Source organism: Pterocles gutturalis, unplaced genomic scaffold (assembly GCF_000699245.1).
Source record: "Pterocles gutturalis isolate BGI_N339 unplaced genomic scaffold, ASM69924v1 scaffold17813, whole genome shotgun sequence".
NCBI classification, from domain to species: Eukaryota; Metazoa; Chordata; class Aves; order Pterocliformes; family Pteroclidae; genus Pterocles; species Pterocles gutturalis.
Window position 1 is genome coordinate 2781 of NW_010120854.1, and position 21427 is coordinate 24207.

At 39.1% G+C, this 21427-nt stretch overlaps 1 protein-coding gene across 1 annotated transcript in view; it reads right to left on the reverse strand.

Annotated features, from left to right (window-relative positions):
* Positions 1–4420: 4420 nt before the first annotated feature.
* The window catches only part of ZDHHC20 (zinc finger, DHHC-type containing 20), a 24955-nt gene continuing 7948 nt past the window's right edge, over positions 4421–21427 (reverse strand). The window contains exons 4-12 of the mRNA XM_010077049.1: positions 21019–21088; positions 19866–19898; positions 18836–18956; positions 11944–12064; positions 10238–10364; positions 8875–8964; positions 7598–7713; positions 7119–7196; positions 4421–4940 (exon numbers count right to left, since the gene is read on the reverse strand). Coding sequence (XP_010075351.1) covers positions 7159–7196; positions 7598–7713; positions 8875–8964; positions 10238–10364; positions 11944–12064; positions 18836–18956; positions 19866–19898; positions 21019–21088 — 716 coding nt within the window. The 3' untranslated portion in view covers positions 4421–4940; positions 7119–7158. The remainder of the gene's footprint in view (positions 4941–7118; positions 7197–7597; positions 7714–8874; positions 8965–10237; positions 10365–11943; positions 12065–18835; positions 18957–19865; positions 19899–21018; positions 21089–21427) is intronic.

The following is a 21427-nucleotide window of genomic DNA, read 5'->3' on the forward strand; positions in this document are numbered from 1 at the left end:
TCTGCGATAGTTTTATGATTGTAAATTGTCACTCAGATTTAAGTTTCTCACAATATAGCTGATATCAACAGGTTAAGGGACAGGACAAATTAGAGAGGACCATGTCAGCTAAGCAATGTAAACAGAAGGGGACGGGCATGTCACCATTCATGTTTTGGTGCCAATAAAGGTGATCCAAATACTTCATCCCCAACATATCTGCTTGACTGCTGAGCACGTGTTCTGTATTTCTCAGGGCAGGGGATGGGAAGAAAGATGGGGAAACCCACCCCTAAACAAAAAAAGCAATCATGTAAACATTATCAGACTTCACTACCTAATGGAAACGAGATTCAAGTAATTGCTGCAGAAAACAAACAGCCAAACACCAGTATTGATTTGCATTAAAACTAACTACAGCTTGCAGCTTCATTACATTTCATGACAGTTATGTAATTAAAAAAAAACCCATATAAAAAGCTGTCTATATATACAAAATAAATTGATAGAAATGAGTGTAATAAATATGTTCAGTATTGTAACAAATCACTTTATATGCAGCTGCTCTCTTTGGTGCCATTTAGGGATAGCAGAGCCTCTGATGTTCCATACCTAGCAATGTGAAGGATGTGTTCTCGATCTGTACCGAGTTAAAGTAGCCGTCACTTGGAGCCTCTGTAAATGCATACCTGAATCCCCCAATTATGTACAATTTTAGACATTGTCCTCAGAGAACATACATTATGAAGCTCAAAGCTGTGGTTTGTTTTTTTTTTAAATTTTATTTTTAATAAATATGATCAGTCAGTGCTCCAGATCTAGGCAGATCTGGTTAGTCTATGTCAGAGTCAATGCATCTCCTGGTAAATCTGCCAGACACTAATGCTTCTGCAAACGCTGTTTTTTTTCCTCCTCTTGGGGCTCTGGCGAGCTACGCAGATCAAAAAGTTCTTATTGAATACATACAAGTGTATATTGAACGGTATTGAACTTAACCAAAACCTTAAAGCCCCAAAAGATTATTTACAATACAGAAGAGCCACACAAGACCAAACGAGGGAAGAATCAGTACCTGAAGTTCATAGACATTTAGGACTCTGGAGAACAGGACCAGTTTCTAAGAACAGCATACCAAAAGTAGCTTGGTACCTGTGAATTCCACACTGAAGGAGCAGCTTTAACAAAAATGTTGCCATAATTTCTACTCAAATAACTAAAAGTGCACAAACTCCCTCTAAAATAACTATCTGAATATTTAAAGTGGAAGTTCTCAAAGGCTTATAATGCACCTAGCTTGTGACACTTCAGGATAATACTGTAGGAAGTGAGTTATGGCAGAAACCTACACCTCTTCCTGCCCTCTTCCCATAATATGCCTTTGGTAGGAGCAGTAATTGTGCAGATGTTGTACAGTCTGTGAATAAATTGTAAGAAAAAAAACAGCATTAGCTGTGTAGTTTTAATTATTTTCTATTTATGGATCTCCCTGCCTCATCTTCACAGGGATAGGCTTATTATCCTAAGACATTTCAGAAATCTTGAGGAGAAACCGCACTTAAATCTTGCCCTGCGTCAGGCTTTCCTCTTCACACTGGGAGTTAAATGTCATTTTGGGTGTATGACTCTTGTGTGTATGTGCATTTTTTTAATAGAAAAAAAAGCAGTAAGAAATACTAAAACGTAGTTTCTAATTGCAGCCAATGTCAACTATCCTACAGTAACTACAATACTATTTATGGCTTGCAATAGAAATTATTTTGATGGTTCTAAAAGCTCAAGGGCTGTGATTTTTAGTGACCATCTACGTAGTGGCAAGACTTGCTGATACAGAGCAAGCTAAAGCACAAAACCAGCACCTGCAACATGACCCAGCATCCTAAACAGTTGTTTTCTCAGGATCAATCCCCCTTCTGACCCCCTGACCAGGGAACATTCTCGCTGCATTCACTGAAGTTTCAGCTCTTCAGTGCAGGGGCCAAAAGGATGTGTTTCCTGGAGCACCCTGCACGCTTGCCTCTGCTGGCAGTGACACCTGTCTCCTTGCAGCTCAACAGCCAAACAGCTGTTCTGCTCACCCACACTGTAACTCCTGGCCTGCTCTCTTGTTTTTCCTGTCCCACTCTTTGATACAGCACAGGGTGCCTTTGCTTATGGCTAGGGAGCAATCAGGACAGAACTCTGCAAGACAGAAGACACTGTCCTGCTGCCTGAGACGTGGTACCTCCTCTGCAGCCAGGGCCTGCCAGGAAAACCTGCCTCCCCAAGTCCCACTCAGTGGTGGGCCCTTGGAGTTCATCAATACAATTGCCGTGGAGAACTTCATTCCTGCAGTCCTTCAGGGTTTCTCTTAGTAGCTAGTTTGCCGGGAAGAAGAAAGGGTGTGGGTGTGAATTTGGAAGAATCATATTTGAATCATTTTACTATATTCCATATTTGTCAAAATGACTTATCAGTAATGCCTGCTTTTACACCAACAGTAACTGGCCTCAAGGGTATCCTAAGCACACTGCTCTCCTTTTCTCATCTGAAACATGAGAAAAATTTGGGATTTGCACAATGATGTCAGAAATATCATCTTTTCATGAAAAGCCACAAAAATGTCCATCCGACATAGAAACAACTGGTTTCAGAGAACCAGCACTTGCTAGAAAATACACATGGATTTAGCCCAGTCTGTTTACTTGCAGTTTTTCCTGTAGATTAATTAAAAAAAAAAAATCAAACAAGTTATACTAATGTTAGCCTACAGTATATATACATTCATATGGGGGTATATAGAGCACTTTGGGGGGTGGGGGGAGCAGAGACCATATTGCTGAATCGGTGATATTTACCGTATTAGAGACACAGATTTTGCTTATAGTTCTGCTGGACAATGACTGTGCGTGTATGCGTTATCTCTGCTGCAATACACTGATGCAGTGAAAGCCAGCTGGTAACACAGGCCCTCCATTACAGCTGCACCAGTGTTTGGGGCTGCAAATTTTGGTATTCAGGACAAGACATTTGAACTTGCAGTCTTCTGTCTCTATTCTCTTCCAAGAAATTTTGCAGTACTGCTGATGGCTTATACTCAGATAAGCCCTTCTCATTTGATACCTGAGAAAAAAAACCTAAACCTTTCAGATTGATGTGTAGCAAATGTTTTTGTAAGTTTTGAAATTAGCAAACTCAAAATTTCTTGTACAAGGTTTGAAGAAACATTCTGCAACTTTTATAAAACATGCAAGTTTGGACCATTACTTGTGTCTCAAGAACATCCAACAGTGACAAAATCATGTTCATAGGTAGTCAAAGTGTTCTTGTTCTAGAAGATTAAGAAAAATTTATTCTTTACAAGGACAAAAAATACTTGTTTTAAACCTTACAGTATACTTGATACCTTAGTATCGCCATCCCAAACATATTTGACTGAAGTTAACAATCAGTACGGGAGAGAAACCAAACAGGTTCTGTCGGTCCAGATCATCAACTTGGCTACTACCTTCAGTCTGCATCAAAGGGGCTCACATCTATTTGTAATCAGTATCAGGTGAACGTCCGAAAAGTTACAGAGAGAAAAATAGTATTTGTCACTTTTTCTGGGTGCAAAATTCCAATGCTACCCAAAGATGAATTAGCAGTCCTCTCCAGAGAGCAGTGAAGGGGGAAAAAAACCCATGTTGTTTGCTTGTAGGTCTTGAGCTTAGGACAGACTTTATTCCTCACACAGGAAACACATTTTGCCTTTTTTAACAGGTACATCACTGCACAAAGCACTCAATCTATACCAATTTCAGCATCACTGAAATGGGACTTGAAAGTGGTAGACTAAAGCATACAAATTTTCAGTGTGTTAACACAGATGTACGATCCAACACTAATTTTCTCGTAAGTACTTGATATTTGTTTAAGTGGTACTTTAGAACCAATAAAAACTTATGCCTTTATTAAAAAAGATAAAACAAATCTATAAAACAGTATTTATAAACCATCAAGAGTCCCATAGAAAAAGCAGTACTCTTCCACTTCCATTTTTTAACAACACACAACCGCAATAAGGTTTTTCTCAGGGGTACTTTATGGTTTTGTTACTGCCTCATACAGACCACTGCAGATCCTAACAGAAAATGTTACATAACAATTTTGTTAATTCCTTTTTGGATTGGCTTTTCTTTGTATGCTGATAGACAATTGTTGGAAAGTAATAATCCATGTTTTTTCAACTAAAACCCGAGTTTGCTTCTCTGAGCTCTGTTCTTGATATGGTTAAATAAATCAAGTTAAAATGATGCGGGGGCTCAATCCTATATCAAAAAAGCAATACCCATGTAAAAGGCTTTTACGTTGTTGGCATTGCCTTGCTCCAAAGCACAGACAGTAGAAGGAATCCTCCGTCCCGAAAGACTTGGAGAGCTATGGTCACGGGTACACTGGTTAACAGGAAGAGAGGAGAAGACATCAGCCAGTCCCTTCCCCATCACCTGGTGGTTGAACTATGTATAGTTGCACTTCAGACTCACCAGCCATGCTCTAGGTTGATTTTTCTTTTTTTTTTTTTTTTCCTTTTCCTTTTCTCTTTCTTTCTGTACCCTGGAGACGTGCTATGGAAGTGAATTCTGCAGTGCCCAAGGTATGAAGTTTGCCTGTGGGGAGGTCTCTGCAATCTATCCCCCCCACTGCAGCATAACAGAAATGCATAGTTCCCACTCTGGACCTTGTGCATCCAAGCAGGGCACTTCAGGATTTGGCCCTTTGGTAGCAGTATATAATTCAGTGTTGCATAAATGCACATTAAGAATCTTAAGGCATCTATCTGTCTTAACTTCCCTGCTCTTCAATAGTGCTTACAAGAATCCATTGTACTGTGCAGAAACTTGAATTTCTTGAGTCTTCCGAAAATGTTCATGTTCCATTTCTTATGGATCAACTCTTCCAAACAAAATTAAGTAATATTCAAGCACAAAATGTGTTGCAGAAACCTAGTGAAACAAAAAAGGTAATTAGTGGAATTATACCATTAGCTTTGAAAAAAACAGCAGTTAAGGTAACTTCAAGTCATAATTAGCCTTCTGGGAGGTGTGGGGTTTTTTGTTTTGTTTTAAACCTCTTATGTTTCAGAAGATTATCTCCACTAAGAACATCAATCCATCACCATTGACCTATGTCTAAAGTCTCTTGGATCCCTGATTGGCAAGAATTGCTCATTCATTTTGAATTAAATTGATAGATATGGGGACGCAAATGGTATTTACCTAGGTGAGGCTGGGAGACTGGCCTTCTTTTGCAAGTCATGCTCCTTTCTCTAGAATAATCAGTGAATTTTACTTGCGAGCCATAACTTTGATTGCTTCTGATGTGTGTTATAAGGATAAAACCGAAAAATAAAACAATCAGTCTGTTACAGGGTATACGAAGTGCATGGAACAGATACTGGATCACACATAGTTGCTCACAATTGCAGGGGGACTGGAATGAACCACCTTGGCCTACAGAAACTGTGATCAAATCCAACTGAACTCAGAACAGCTGAAACGTGCTGCTGAGTTAGTAATTATTTGGGATAACACATACCAAAATGCTTTTGCGTTGGCTGCAATTATGCACTACTTATTTATACAACTTTTAAAACTACAGCAGTTTGGGCAAGTGCAACACAAAGTACACAATCTTCTGTTGTTAAATTTGGCCTGACTTTAGGAAGAGAGGGAGGATAGAAAAGAAATCCATCCCAAACTATTACCACTTGACTAGCCTAAGCCTTATGTTCCCTCTCTAGGTTGGTGGAAAAAAAGATTAAGACTATAATACCCTATCAAAGGCTGCTGGGATGAACTGCTGTCAGACGATATCTATTCCTTTCTATGAAGAATAGAAAAGCCTTAGTAACCTGTTTATATCAGATTATTTTTTATATAGCTAGAGGCTGAAAAGAGTCCCTTGCTTGGGGCATTCATTTGCACATTTGTATGAAGCGTTAAGAAAAGCTGCAAAGGGAAAAATCATCATTGGTGGGTTCTCATGGTTCCGTAGGTTTTTCAGAAGTACCACTAACTAGTCTGATTTTGGTTTTATAAGAGTGTACACTGAGCAGTCTAACCAACATCAGTCCAAGCATCACACCATCCCCAACAAGGACCTTTTTGACAACTTTTTTTTTCTTAAAAACAAACTACGCCCCCCTCACTGATTCTAGGTCAGAAGGCTTATTAAAAAAAAAAAAAAAAGGTGATCCTAAAATTACTGACCTCACAAAACTCAAATATTGTGTTTTCTTTCCAAACAAAATGTCAATTCCTTGCAAGTTCTGTCTCCCCCACCTTTTTTTTTTAAAAAAAAAAAAAAAAAAAAAAAAGAGGAAAACAACAAAAAGGCAGAAAAACCAGCAGGAAACCAGCAGGAAAAAGTAAAAGGCAGAGGGGGTGAATGACAACCCGTAGCATCTATGGTGGTTAGTTGTCCAAACTCTGTCTCTTCCAGAGAGAAAAAAATTAATGTGAGTTTATAAGCTCACCACAGCATTAGGTCAATATAAGAGAAGTCTAATTTCGTCACTGGAAATACAGCAAGGGAGGTTTTCATAAATGCAGCAGCACTCACCGCATTTCCTAAATGGAAAGTACGCACAGAGCTCTTACATAAGAAAGATCATTGTCAATTCCGCCGACTGTGACGAAGCAGTCTGTATGCAGACACTGATATTTACCTATTGACCTTCCTTCCTCATGTGCACAGAGCTGCTTAAAATATAAGAGCAGAGCCCGGCTCACCCATATACAATTAAGAAAAAGACAGTTAAGGAGCCGTTCCTTAAGAACAGCGCTTCCTCAAGACAGCGCTTAATCTTGAAATTGCCTATTTAGCAGATTAGATTCTTTTCCCTGGTCAGGTAACAAATCCAGCACTACCCACTTCCGTCTAAATTACAGGATTAGTCCAACTCATCTCCGATCTAGCCAGATCCTGTTCCCTGCACTACAGCATTACTCCCATTCTTGTCTTCTGGACAGCCATTCTGAGTTTTATTTAGACTATTCTATTACTCACCCAACATCAGAGGACTCCTCCGCCTTCCATGACTAGTGGCTTTTGACTTCAAGATGTCTGTTTTAGTTTACTCATACATACACAGAAATGGCAATCAAGTATGTTGGTCTTACCTGTCTCTCATTGAGATGGTTGGTTAGTAATCAGCTGAGATCAGCTTTCCAATGAAACTATAATATGCCTTTTTGCACCTAAAATGTGAGAGAATCTCAATTATGTGTTTTTTGCAGATTTGCACAACAAATAGCAAAGACTTCAAACCAAAAAGGACATTTATTGTATTGTATCCATTTTAGAAAAATATTTTCCTCCCCCTAACCAAACGTAAAGAGATCCAAAATCTCAGAACAGAAGTGTGAAAGCAAGAATTATGTATCCAATACCTTAGTGTAATAAGTCAGCTTGGAGCAGAGCATGAGACACAAGTAAGCGTTAACTTATAAACATGCTAACTTGATTCTATGGAACAGATTTCCTTCTACTTGACTCCAACCAATTCCTAAGGACTTCTCAGGCCTAACAGGAAAGGGAAAGGGAAAACCCACCACAAACAAAACCATAGAATCATCAGAAGTGTTACGATGCAGGCTACCTGATTTAACGTTTTCCTCTTCAGGGCCACTTTCCACCGACTGACTGTCACTGGCTAGCAAACGATTTTGTGATTCACTGAGCGGTCGAGTAGGAAAGGACTGATTGGCTCCAGAACTGAAAAGTAAGTAAAGTCAACAGGAATTCTGGAATCGCAGTAGGTGATTTCAGACATTTCTAGAGCAGCAAAGGTACTTAAGAGGAAAGCAAACCAGAAAACCTACACTGCCAACTAAAAATGACCCCTGCCCCCAGCCCTAATTCTCCCATAGGCTTGTTCCAGTCATCAGTCTAAACCCTTACCTGACATAGGCCACACACAGTTCTAATGGAAAAAAAGCACAGACCGATGGGCAAGAATTGGCATACTGACAACGCTAGTGCCACACAGTTATAAAGAAAACCTAGCCAGTAGTGTCTGGCAGAACAACCTAATGCCATCTTATCCCACCAGTAAATGCTATGGCCTTCTGCTGAACATCTTCCTAATGCAAAAGGATATCCTACTGTTTGCACAAGGGTCCTGCTCCCGGGTAAATTCCACAGGTAATATTGCACTGGAAGCAACTTCTCAGTCTTGCCTTTGAACCCCCCTAATGCCTGATAACTCAGGTGACTGCTGTTGACAACAACCTTCAGCTACAAATTCACCAAACTACACAGAAGAGTTCTAAAATAGTAAATGTAAACACCCCTACAAGTTTCACATGCTCCTGTGTCTTTGAATCTAAAGCACACTGCCTGAAAATACAATGAAGATATAAAACATGCAAATTTGGAGGGATAAAAAGTAATGAGCTAAAAACTCTCCAGTGCTAAAAACCAGCAACAGCCACAGTGATCTACCTCTCTTGCAAACTGTGTCTCAGCATCTCTTGTTTAAGCATGCTGGAGGAGGTGAAATATAAGTAATACATATATCTTGCCTTTCATTCCAAAAAGTATCTTAAACTTTTTTTTTTTTTTCCATAGACCATTATTCAGTCTTCCCTAGCACTTTTTTGACTGTTGTTAAGAGCCAGTAAGCTCTCTCACTTTCTGTGTTACTGGTTCCTTAGAGCCATATCCTCTGTTACATGTCAAAACCGAGAAACAGCCCTTCTGCATCAAGTGGCACCATTTTTTAGATTTGATCCATCCTATCCTTCTCTGAAGACTTACAAACTCACTCTGAACATGACCATACGTATAAAAAATTAAAAAATAATTCTGAAACAGTTTTTTCTCCAGATGAAGTACAGAACAGTACAAAATCAGTATCTTAAATGCTATAGTTACCTTTTGGCAGGTTCATTTTGGCTTGAGACAGTAAGTTGCTCTGGATCCATAATCACCAAACGAGTTGGAAAAGTGCAGCCATCACCCAAACTAAACCAGAAACAAAGATTCAAATCACTTTTTGTAGTTGCCTTAAATGAACTGAACAAGTACCCATGCAAAAGGCAGACACTACAGGCTCAAATCAATAATTGCGTGCAGCGTTCAGCTCCAGACTTGAGCAAGGCAGTTCTACCACTAAGCCGGATGATCAGTTAGTTAAAGCTTGGAGCTCAGATGATTTCCACCCTATGACTCAGTATAGATTGCTGAGCACAGCACTGGTCTACGTATTTCAGAAACATCACTGTGTTTCTGTAGACTGTAGCCCTAGTCTTCCCCCAAACCACTGTGCACAGGTAGCCAGACTATCTGGAACTTACAACCCCAGCACCTATAGCATAAATAACATTCTGGTGGCCATGCTTTCCACTCCATCCATCACTATGAGGTTAGCTAAGCCTTCTTTTAAAGCAAGTTCAATCAGGATAAAATGTGGTGGCAAAACAGACAGAACCATCCACAATATAGCTTCTGTCTTTTTTTTAATCATATGAAAAGCCGTGGTAGTTGAGCAAACAGCTGAGGGAACTTAAGATCTTGTTATTACCTCTGCTGTTTGCTACCAGACCTCAGCTTCACAAATGGGTTCACCAATATTTTAAACTGATACACAGCCCCCCAAAAGCAGTGTTGAAACACGGTACCTACTTTGTTCTGCTTTCTGGATCGGTAGGAGTGGGCAACAGGTCAGTCTTGCTTCATAAAGCTTCTGTGACGCCTGTCTGCAACTTCCTAACACTGGCTTAGCTGAAGTTTTAAAACCAGTATTTTGCATTGTATCATAATTTTTTTGCACTGCTGCTTATTTACATGCACTTTCTCAGGCAGATTTCAATACTGAAACTGTCACCTACAGCAAAAGGAAAGCTGTCAAGTTTTTTCAGGGTGTTTTTAAACTGATGTTGTTTCAGTGCAGCTGAAGTTCAAGCATTTGGATCTCCTTTGAGCTGCTGACTTCTGCTCTATAATCAGACACTAATACTACCACCAAAAGGTACACAGTTTGGAAAGCCTTGAGAAGTGTATTTCAAAAACTTCCATATTTAGAAGGCCCTTGTCAATTAAGCCTTTGCCTTTGAATGGAAACTCTGTGCAGAGTTTGCTAAGTCGTCTTCTGCACATTTTCCCTACACCAATACTCATCATGCAGTATTTACAAGCTGGCTTTTCAGTTATGCTTTATTATTCAGGAGAATGGGAAGCAAGGTGCAAGTCACAGAATCAACTTATTCCCCAATTCATTCCTATTCAGGCTGAATACCTGGTAAAGATAGGGAGTAGCCAATACTTCTTTTCATCTCCAAAAACCTCCCTCAGATTTTTGCTGCATCCAAGAGAAAAGCCATTTTTATCAGGGCCATTTCGAAACGTGGGTGCACGGAATGTTTCTGTAAAATAAAAACATGCAGTATCTCTAAAAAGCAATAAGGAGTCAGGGAAGATGAATAAACATCTGTGAAAAAAATCTGTTAAAATAGTGTCAGGCAAGCTGAGAATCTTTATGTGTATTATGGAAAAAAAAAAGATTCACCTCAAGTAATCAGAGAGCAAAACAAAAAAAGATTAATGACAAAAATAGAAATGAAAGAAAGTTCATGTAAGCAGAACAGTCATCCTTCTCTCTTTACATTTAACATAAGGTCTGAGACAGAGCTAAGTACTATCAGCATGCCAAAGACACCACATCGCATATTCATGGTGGCTAGCTCTCTTTGGCCTGTGAAGCCTTCTTTGAGCAGAAGACTTCCTCTTCTAGAAGCAATTACCATAAGCACTATTAGACCTAAACCCATACAGGGTAGTTTTTTCCACTTCTGCCAAGGTCTGAACTTAAATTAAGAACATCCTGTGGTATCAAAGACAGATGAAACCTATTAAATTAGAAACACAGACACACCATGAACTACAGCAAACCACCATTTTTCTAGTCAGTCAAGTTACACCCTTGGCCAAGAACTAAGAGGCCTCACTGCTCTCCCCCTACCAACAACCTGTCTTTTTACAATCATGATCCAGAAAGTAAACAAAGTACTGACTTTGTTACCAATTATGACCACGGACTTTTGGGCAAGGAACATGCTAAAATTTTCTTCAAAGCTAAAAAAGAGACTGTGAATATTCTTTAGATGTAGATATGTCAAAAGAAAAAGGACTCAAACTACCCTCCTGTCAAGCAATCAAAAAATTCATTTTCCTCCATCAAAAAATTCTAGCAACCTGAAAATTATTTCAGTCAATCCACTTATATTTGAGAATAAAAATATAACTTCCATTGAAAGGTGTGGAAATACACCCCAGTCCTCATCCCACCCAACCTGCAAAAAAAACTTTCAAAAATGCTGTAGCAAGAACTTCAGATATTTTAACTAACCAGTATAAGCAAGTTACATACATTAATGCCATTTAAAACATGCAGGCGTAGAAATTATGGGAATCTCTTTATTATTTAGGAAACGTGCATCTGTGTTTCCATTTTTACTGCACTGCTTTTACAAGCCACTTCCGAATAGTGAGGTTCATTTTATTTCTCAGGATTTAAGAATACTCTTTTGGATCTGGTTCAAAATGTACTATGTTCATCTATGGTAGAGCCTTCACCTTGACTGGAGCCACCCAGCTATTCAAAGTATTATACCAGTAGGGCAACTGGCAAGTATTAATTGTGTTATATACTTAAAACTATATAAAAACACCACAAAAATGTACAGCAGCTCAGGGATCTCAACAATATGAACAAAAGCATTAACATTCATCATGGATCTATGTGCTCGGCTCCAGCAGAGGACCCTTACACATGCTTCCTTTTCCCATATATTTCACCTTTAATTACTTCCACCAAATATGCTTCTTATTGCACGGTATTTAAAAATTCCATTTATATGTGATGGTATATCCTGTGGGCCTCACATTCTCATCAACTTGTTGCTTTTCTGGACAAGGAACAGTTCCATACTCTAATTAACTGACCTATGGTTGATCTGTTTTTGCCAACTAGCCAGCAGTGGTAGCTGAAGAGTGACAGTATGCTGATGAAGAACATGGCTGCCACAAAGAAAAGGAATAATACGTGGAATTTTGCGTATTCATTCTGAGGAGAAAGAGAGAAAGAGATTAATACATTAACACTTTTTAACAACTGATGCAGTATTATCGATAAACATTTTCTGCCACACTGATTCTACTACAGGTCTTTCACTTCATTTTTCACAAAGAAAAGCACAAGCCCAGCTTTCCTTCCATGTCATGTTAAACTCGTGTGTAACAGCATTTAAAGCTGATGGGTACCCCTTCCATCTCAGTTTAGCAGCACGAGTACATATGTTCGTCTGTTTGACAGCACTGTGTATGATCAAGGCTTATTTTTTAAAATGCACAGTAAGGGGCAAGGAAAAAAAAATTCCTATACTAAAAATATTAACTGTGGAGCCACACCCAAGGAGACACAGGGAAAACATGCCCAAAATCACTTTATTTGAATGGAAGCACAAACCTCCAAACCCTTTTCTGGCAAGGTAATAATATGGAACCTACTTCTGAACCGGTGTAAGGAACGTAAAAAGGAAACGGCTGTCATACTGTGTTTCCAAGACTGAACAACTCCTAAACAAGACCTGGGACAGATCTTCAGTTTTTGATGACTTCTAAGGTTTATGCAACAACCAGTGTGTACCTAGCAAAACAAATTTGCAATGTCTGACCAGGCAGAAATGATTCCGCAGAATATCTACATGAAAAACAACCATTTCAGTACAACTACCATATAAAAAATAACTTCCCACCCATATTGATAGTTGACTCCACCCCTAACCCCAACTATTTTTAGGCTTGCACTTTCAAGAGGCCAATGGGATTTGTAACAATACCATTCCAGTTCCATATCCTCAAAATCACAGTATTTTTAAGTAGTTGACCTTTAACAGCACTATGAAAGCGAAGAGGCTATTTTTATTCAGCTGTTTAGTTAGCATTATTGCCATTACTTTTTCCATTAGCTTATTCAGTATACCCACTTTCTAAGGCTTATTTTTAGACTAAAACACATTTCAATTAAGATGAAGTGCACATAGGTATATCTATATCCCTGTACACTGCTTATACTCATAGACAACAGATTACAAGTCTCCCTCCTTCTGTGATGGCATAAATAGCTACCATGAATGACTGGATTAGAAAAATTATAGTAGGAACAGTATTTAAATAATTACAGCAATACTGGATTTTACCTTTGGACAATTCTCTGCAGCTTTCCTGCGGCAAAGCTTTGCGCAAACAAAGACAGTTTATTAAACACTAATATTATGTTAAGACAAAGTGTTTGAAAACAGCACAGGCTTTGTTAAGAAATGGTTGGTATGCACACGTGCTCTCAGATGTGCCGAGTTCCAACACCCATCAGCAGCCTTAGCCCCGGTTCTCCAAAAGAAAGGAGGAAAGAATATGTAAGAGCACACTACTAACTTCCAAGGCATGAAATTTTCTACCAAAGCATAGAAGTATTGCTATTCAGATTGTGGCTGGATCACTTTCAAGTGGTTCCTCAGCTTGAACAGCATGACTACATGTCCTGGGTTAAGATGAGACAGAGTTAACTTTCTTCATAATAGCAGCAAGAGGCTGTGTGTTGGATTTGTGCTCAGAAGAAAGCTGATAAAAAATTATGTTTATGAGGCTGCCAAGCTCTTTCAGCTTCTCTGGCTGTCTGCAAACAGGAGAAGCTGGGAGGGAGCACAGCCCCAGTTACTAGCCCAGGATTTGATCTTAGGTTCAGGATTGAGACCCAGAGTGGCCAATAATCTATTCCATAACATACACGTCATGCCCAGTGTATAGGTGAGGACCCTCTGGAAGATTGGCCCTTTTGATTCCGGATCTCTTTTGCTCCGGGTTGTCTCGCTCCAGGTGGTCGCTCTCCCAAGGCCTTCCCCCCTCCCCACCCCGGTCAGTTCTCTGTCTGGGATGCTCGGACTGTTATCTCCGTTCCGTGAGTGCGGTTTCGGGACTCTCCCTGCTCCGAGATTGTTAGCCGGGAACAGGATGAGCCTTGGTCATCTGGTGAGAGGGCAGTAATCACTGTGTATCACTCATTTCTATATTTGTATATACTAGTATTTTCAATATTATTGTAGTTTAGTTATTAAATTGTTCTTATCTCAACCCACGAGTCCTTTCTTCCCTTTACCCCTTTGATTCTCTCTCCTATCCTCAGGTGGGGGGGGGGGGTTGCATGAGTGGGTGGGTGGTTTGGCCCCCAGCCAAGGGCTAACCCATCACACTACACCAGGTACATTCTTTGCTAGTTGTTTCCATCACAAGTAAGGTTTATGTGAATTTTCTGTATGATAAAACCATTCATAAAGGGCTGAAAAGTTCAGAATACTCCAGAGGTATAAGGCAATGTTTTATAAATTACAAAATATTTCTGACTTCAGAACATATCTATTACCACTAGATGGAGTTTCAGCCAAAACCATAAAAAAATAAATTGCCAATCTCTGCACAATTTTTTAAAGCAAAGAACCCATACACATCAGTACAGTTTCTTCTTCCCAAATCCTTCAATATTCAGATTTGTTTGTGCAATCTATCTTTAGCATAACATCTGATATTGAACCAGTACTTAAGGAAGGAAATAAAGAAACAAGAAAGCTTAGTTTAAATTAGCTTTTAAACTCTGAACTTTATACCTAAAAAGTGGTAGTGGCTGCCTTAGCTAAGACGCTAGCACTTAACAAATCTATTTTAGGCAAGATGTATGGCTCTTAAATTACATTAATCTGTGCAGAAAGCCTAGGGAAAGCCCAAACTTCTACCTTGGAGTTGGGCAGATATATACAGCATTTTCAAAAATGCTGGCTACAATCAGATCATGCTACAGTAAGCAAAGGATAGCAGGATCCAGCTCTCTGAACTGCTGTTTAAGTTCAGTTTCCTTATTTACTGCAGGGTCTCTTCATGCAGTTTTGCTTAGACAGTTTGTGCAACAGTCCCTCTCCCCGCTGCTCGAGGGATATGTTGTGTTTTGTGATCCCTTGAAATCACAGCTAGCAAAATACATACTCACATTGCTGCTTATTCCAAAGCTTAATGTTAAAGCTATGATGACTTTTCCTACCTCAAAGCACACTGCAGTGTTTCCCAGTTAATTTTTATAACTATTTTTATGACTCTTTTGGAATTACATATTTAAACAGAATAGTTCTCTATAAAGAATTCTCAGGCCAGTTAATTTTGAAGCTCAAAGAGAGAGCAGCAGTAGCAGTTTAGTCTTTGTGTTTTCTGTGGGCCAGAAAATATAAGTTTATTTCAGTTGCATCGTCCTAAAACTGTAGCCCTATGACCTGGAGAAGGATTTTTTGAATTATGCATGATTAATATGCATGATCCCCAGGGAGTGTTTACCTCTTCTGACTACCCAGTTTCAGCCACTGGTTTTAAGTTCTTGAATGACAGTTGCAGAACTGAAGCATCTTTCAGAAAAGGCCAGTTCCTTCCTGGGGAGAAGCATGCAGGCTTTGAGTGTGTATAACAGGCTTATTCACAGTTGTCTTCTAGCAGCAGTCCACATGCCACAGCACGTGAAGAGAGAGTAAAACTTCAGACAGTAGTTATTTAAAATCATTATGTGCAGTAGCAGCACAGAAGCAGAGACTTGCAGGTGAGAGAGCTTACAAAGCGAAGCAATTTGCACAATAAAATCTGGGCTACTTAGCATATGTAATAGACTGAAGCCAGTCACTATTCTAAAGAGTCCTCTACAAACTCCCTTCACAAGTGGAGACGTTAGAGCATATATCAGGCCACAAACCCCCCCCAAAAACTCACAACAAAAAACTGCTGTCAGAGCTTGACTCATTACTCATCTTTTAGTACCTAGGTCTAACTTAAATCTAGAAAAGATTTGGTACATGTCCTTATGTGTATAAGCAAGAGTACTGAGTTCTAACCAAGAATCTGGAATTGCTCTTTTTTTTTTGTTTGTTTGGTTTTTTTGTTTTTTGTTAATACAGACAGACTTTTGCAGGAGCACGGGCCATCTATCTGGAACACATATCACCTCCTTGAATTAGCTATACTTAGGATTGCCAAAATAATTTGGAGGACAATGAAAGACGCTGAAAACAGCTGGAAAAGATACAGGTTTCAAGGGGCAGGGAGTGCAGCAAAAATGAGAGTGGATACAAAATACACTGGGAAGTACCACCATGTACTATGTAACAAGGCATTAAGGACTGGGCGTTCAGCCAGTACTGGTGTTTGTATCAAATACGTTTCATTAAACTGAGGATTTATCTGCTCATCTTTCTTCAGCACTTCTGCATAGAGCATGAAAGATGCTAGGCTGAAGTTTTGCACATCCAACTGGGAAACACAGACTTTCTTCAGCAGAAGAGGCAGGCAGGTGTGCACAAGTATCCAAGTATCTGCATTTGACTCGTGTCTCTATGCAAGCATTATCAACAGTGCAAAACAATGCATTGCAAAGATATGTGTAGTTAGCACATACACCTTCACAACTGTTGAACAACTACAAGTTCTGAAGTGACCAAGGCTGCATTTCCCAAGTAGCAGCTCATCTTTCATCCTAACACTGGATATATACAGCAACTTGTATGCTTTCTCTGTAAAACATGAGGAAGCAAAAAAGAAACACTACCTTCTGAAGGTACTCTATAACATTTCTGATAGTCAAGCCTTTTGGGGGAAAAAACAAGATGTGGAGAGCCTCAACAGAAAACATCAGAATAGTAAACTGTCTGATGTTGAAGCAGACAAAGCTGAGCATTAGCAATATACAGACAGCACGTGTCAGCAGTACTCCACTCTGATCTGGATACTGATGTAGAGAGAAGCTTCCAGGACTCTATTCTGCAGTCAATAGCACTTGCAAAATTTAGTACGTCTCTAGTATGTAAGCTTTCAGGCAAGCCTACACGATTACGGTGCTGCCACCTCCTTCTGGAAGTCTACTTTAGTCAGGCTATTAAAAGATCAGAGGAGTATTATTAGCTTTGTGGAATGAGTGACTTAATATGAGTAGAAGTGAGTCAGAGACCTACTCTAATGATAAGATCACGGCATCAGCAGATTCTCTCTTGGAAGTAACCGGAAACGAAAGCAACAAGTGCAGGCACACAACGACATTGTCTATTGTCACATTTTAGGAGTAGCTCATTCTTGCAGGAAGCATTTTAAACAACTAAATCATTAAAAAAAAAAAATCCCTCTTAAGTTTACTTTCTCTGCTCAAGGGTCCACTTCAATATTGTGTCCGATGGGCTTCATAAGAGGCTTGCTGCAAATGCTGGTATTAAATGTTCATTGTGGTCAGATGTCCTGTGGAGTTTCGTTGCACTAACACTTCTGAAGTGACGTGACAAAGCAAATTCATTTTCTTTGCTCAATCACTGACTGCTAAATATGTAAGAGCACATCTACAGTTTAACTAGAAATTGCATACAGAGCACCGGAAAGCAGCCAGGCAGATGTCTGGGAGTGGCACATTCACAAATTAAAAATTTAACTATTTACAGTCAAGCAAGACTGAACAGCAGAATCACATAATTTCATTTGAAATATCTGTGAAGCCACAGATACAACTGATAAATACATTTATGGCCTTCATCTCACACAATAGTGACAGCTCAATTCCCATAGAGTTCCTTGCACTCCAGTGACAGGCTGCTATACAGAACTGAAAGACTAAGAGAAACAGTACTTTGAAGATCAGACCCATAGGCTTAGATGAATGCAAACAAACATACTTTTTGCACCATTTATCTTACTCATCTAATGCCAACTGTCTCAAAGAACAGCTATTATGAATACACAATCAAGTTTCTCTTACCCTGACATGCCAACATCTTTTTGCTCCAATAAAAATTATTTCTACAGCTACACATAATGACTGCTTTTCCCAGCTTATCTGACAGCAACTAGCATCTAAGGAGTATATGCTGTTATCTACTTACAAAGATCTGATGGAGAGCCTTCCACTTACAGTGATTTTCCCATGCTAGTTAATGGAAAATGATTAAGAGAATTCTGATGCTTACTCTTCTGTCTAGAGACAGGAAGGCACAGTGCAAGGTGTTGGAGATGAAAGGGAACACCACCAGAAGACACTGCTCAGCCTGGAATGTGACTGGAACAAAACTGACAGGAGGAATATAACACTGACGTACAAGGATACTTGCCCTTCACCTAAATTTTATTAAATCTAGTAAGATGCATGTATGTGTATCAATCATTTGACAACTGATAACAGTTGCAAGGAAGATGTATATCATTAACACTGTACATATCTTAGCGTTCTACCCATATCAGAGCAATAAAAGCCGCTACTATGAAGTTCAGATGCGCCAGTCTAGGGACTCCAAAACAGAGCTCGGTCAGTTCCCAAGAAAATAATCTGCCTTACCTGGTAGCAGATAAACAAGTCTAGGAAGATGCAAAATTGTTATTTGTATTTCACATTTGTCAGTATTTTTATATATACGTGTGTATATATACATACATATATATGTAATTGTTTGATATAAGCCAGTTCTTTCTATATCTACATATCTCTATCCAATAGTCTCAAGAAAACCTGAGATGTGCCACTTGATTTTGATGGAGCAGAGAAATTGCAGTGTCCTCACTGGAACATCTTCCCCCAATTACTCATCCTGGGCAGTGTAATACATTTAATTTATTAATATTCATAAGGTTCTCCTGCTTCAGTCACTTTGATTGATGCTGTTAATGGTAATGAACTATGGAACAGAGTAAATGGTGAGTTACAACATGCTGATGCAGCCTCCAGTAACACATGCAAGATTAAACAAACAACAACAACAAAAAAAGCCTTAGAACTTACTGTCCAAAACTTTATGAAGTACTGCAAGACTGTAGCAGCAACAAACAGACAGTACAATAACGAATACATTAAAAACAGGAGGAAGAATTTGTAGTTAGAAAATCCCACACAATTATTCACCCTAGAAGGAGGGGAAAGAGAAAGAAGTTACTATGATGTACAACAAATAAAATAAAAGCCAATACATTTAGCTTTTGCAGAGCATACTGTGTATGATATCAGTGGTATGTCCAAAACAGTGTCACTAGTGTTTCAGAAGCATTTAGAGCCACCACTTAGAATGAAGAATCTTTCCTCATGCCAAGTGATCCAGACCCCTCGCGTAAGTTTTGCTCCCCATGAAGTTCTACAAGACAGAACATGAGCTGGCAAAGCGTATGATAAATACAGTCTGTATAGAACACGTCTTGCACACTATGAACTAACTGCAGTTATCATGTGAGCCTCTCCACCAATTTCAGTGGATGTCGCTTTGATTACAAAACCACCTCCAAGTCAACTACTGATAGCAGTATTTTTATAGTGGCTTTGAGCAACCTGGTCTAGTGGGGGGTGCCCCTGCCCATGGCAGGGGGGGTGGAACTCAATGATCTCTGAGGTGCTTTCCAACCCAAACCATTCTGTGATTCTATGAATACAAGCAGCAGAAGAGTAACTGTCTGAGTGGGTCTTACCCACTACACTGTGAAAATCAGTTCTCAATTCTAGATGATACATATCTCCTCTCCTGGTAACAATACCAAACTAAGAAAAATAAATAAATGCCATTTTGCATAGGTCTTGTTAATGCCAGGCTTTCTCTGTATAAGGAAAAACTTAATGATTTGGGCTACTGGACCTACAACTAACTCTACATTGCAACACACATTAGGAGCAAGATTTATTTTCACATACTAAAGCCTCAAGAAGTTATGTGAAAATCAGATTTTACTTCGAAGTTGCATCCAATTAACCAGGTAGATCTAATTCACCATTATTATACTGATTTTTTTTTCTTTTTACTTTTTATTTTTTTTTTAAATAAACTTACCATGGACAGTGGTGGTCCATTTTTAGTACACATCTGAAACAGATAATTTTCATTAAGTTAGAAACAATTTTTTTTTTTCTTTAACACACATACTTTTAGCTTCTACAGTTTTGGGGTTAGGGTTTTTTTGTTTGTTTGTTTTTAAAGTATTTTGCCACACTGTATCTTTTTCAAGTCCTTCTCAATCATGCCAATTCTCCGTATCACAGCAGCCATCCTTTCACCCAAAAAGGATCAAGTGAGATTCACAGAATTATGAAAAAGAGTCTCTTAACATGAGGAGCATTACTGGGCAACACCACGTTCATTAAGCCACACTAGTTTTATGTGTGCATTGAGAGAAAAAACATTCCAAAGGACCCTTCAGAGTTGTGTGGATAGGGTATGTTAGCATGGCATTCACTTCAACTAAGAGTACCTTAGAGCTATTTTTGCTACCTTTTTTTTGTTTGCTGCTTGCTTGTTAGTTTTTTAAAGCTAATTGAGGTAGAGAGTGGCACAGTGGGTAATTGGAATAGTCCACTTCCTATTTGCATCCAGTTTCAGTATAAGGACAGATAGTAGACATTTCAGACACACAGACATTCACTATATTTGCTTATAAATTTGATTTTAGCCAAAAGATGTGTATTAGGTTCTTCAGTTAACTAGATTTCCTTAAGCTCTTCCTACTGATGTCTCACTCATAGCCTCAGTCTTCAGTGCCCTTACAGACTTCTCTAATGATTCAGAATGAGGCTAAGAAATAGCAGTAATGTCTTTGAAATGGTTAAGGCATGTAAATCCACTGTCAATCTTTGAAATAAAGATTTTTATCATTATTAGTAGCATACATCTGCTTCAAGGCAATAAGTATTTGCTGGTGCTGGTATTTCAGACCTGACTTTTTTTACTTTCAATCGCTGATTTTTTTTTTTTTTTTTTTAAATATAAACACTGTTTTGCAAAGCTACAAGCAGGTTTCTAAAAAAATTCTGCCGCTTTTGATAAGGAGGCTGCAATAATAATACTGCACCAACAGGAGGAACTTTGCTGTTTCATGAAATCCAGGTACTGAGAGTCTAAGCAAGGGCTGACACACTAAAGATGTGAACACACTAAAGTAATCATCACAGGAGAAAGCAATTCCATCATTCCAGATTCAGCAACTTACATGTCACATGCAGAACAGTGGTGGCAGCGGTCAGGTTTGATTAGCTGGCATCGATCACAGTATCTGATTGCTGCATTCAAGTGGCAACGGTCAAGTCATTAGAATTCATTTAATTTTACAAATATTTCCCCCCTTAACATAAACTGAATCTTAAAGAGCTTCCTGCCCTCCCCTGCCACACCTGTTCTCACAGACCTTCATGTGCCTACTTTCGTATGATATGTACTTTTGATTTTTTTTTTTAAGAAATGTAACATATGAAAGTATTTAAAACACTTTCATCTATTACTACTACACTGAGCCCATTTCCATTTTTTCTCTGGCTCCCCATCCTTCATCCTTTGGCACTCTGATCCCCTATCACTTGCTTTCTTTCACCTCTGGACAGGGTACTCAAGCATCCCATTGT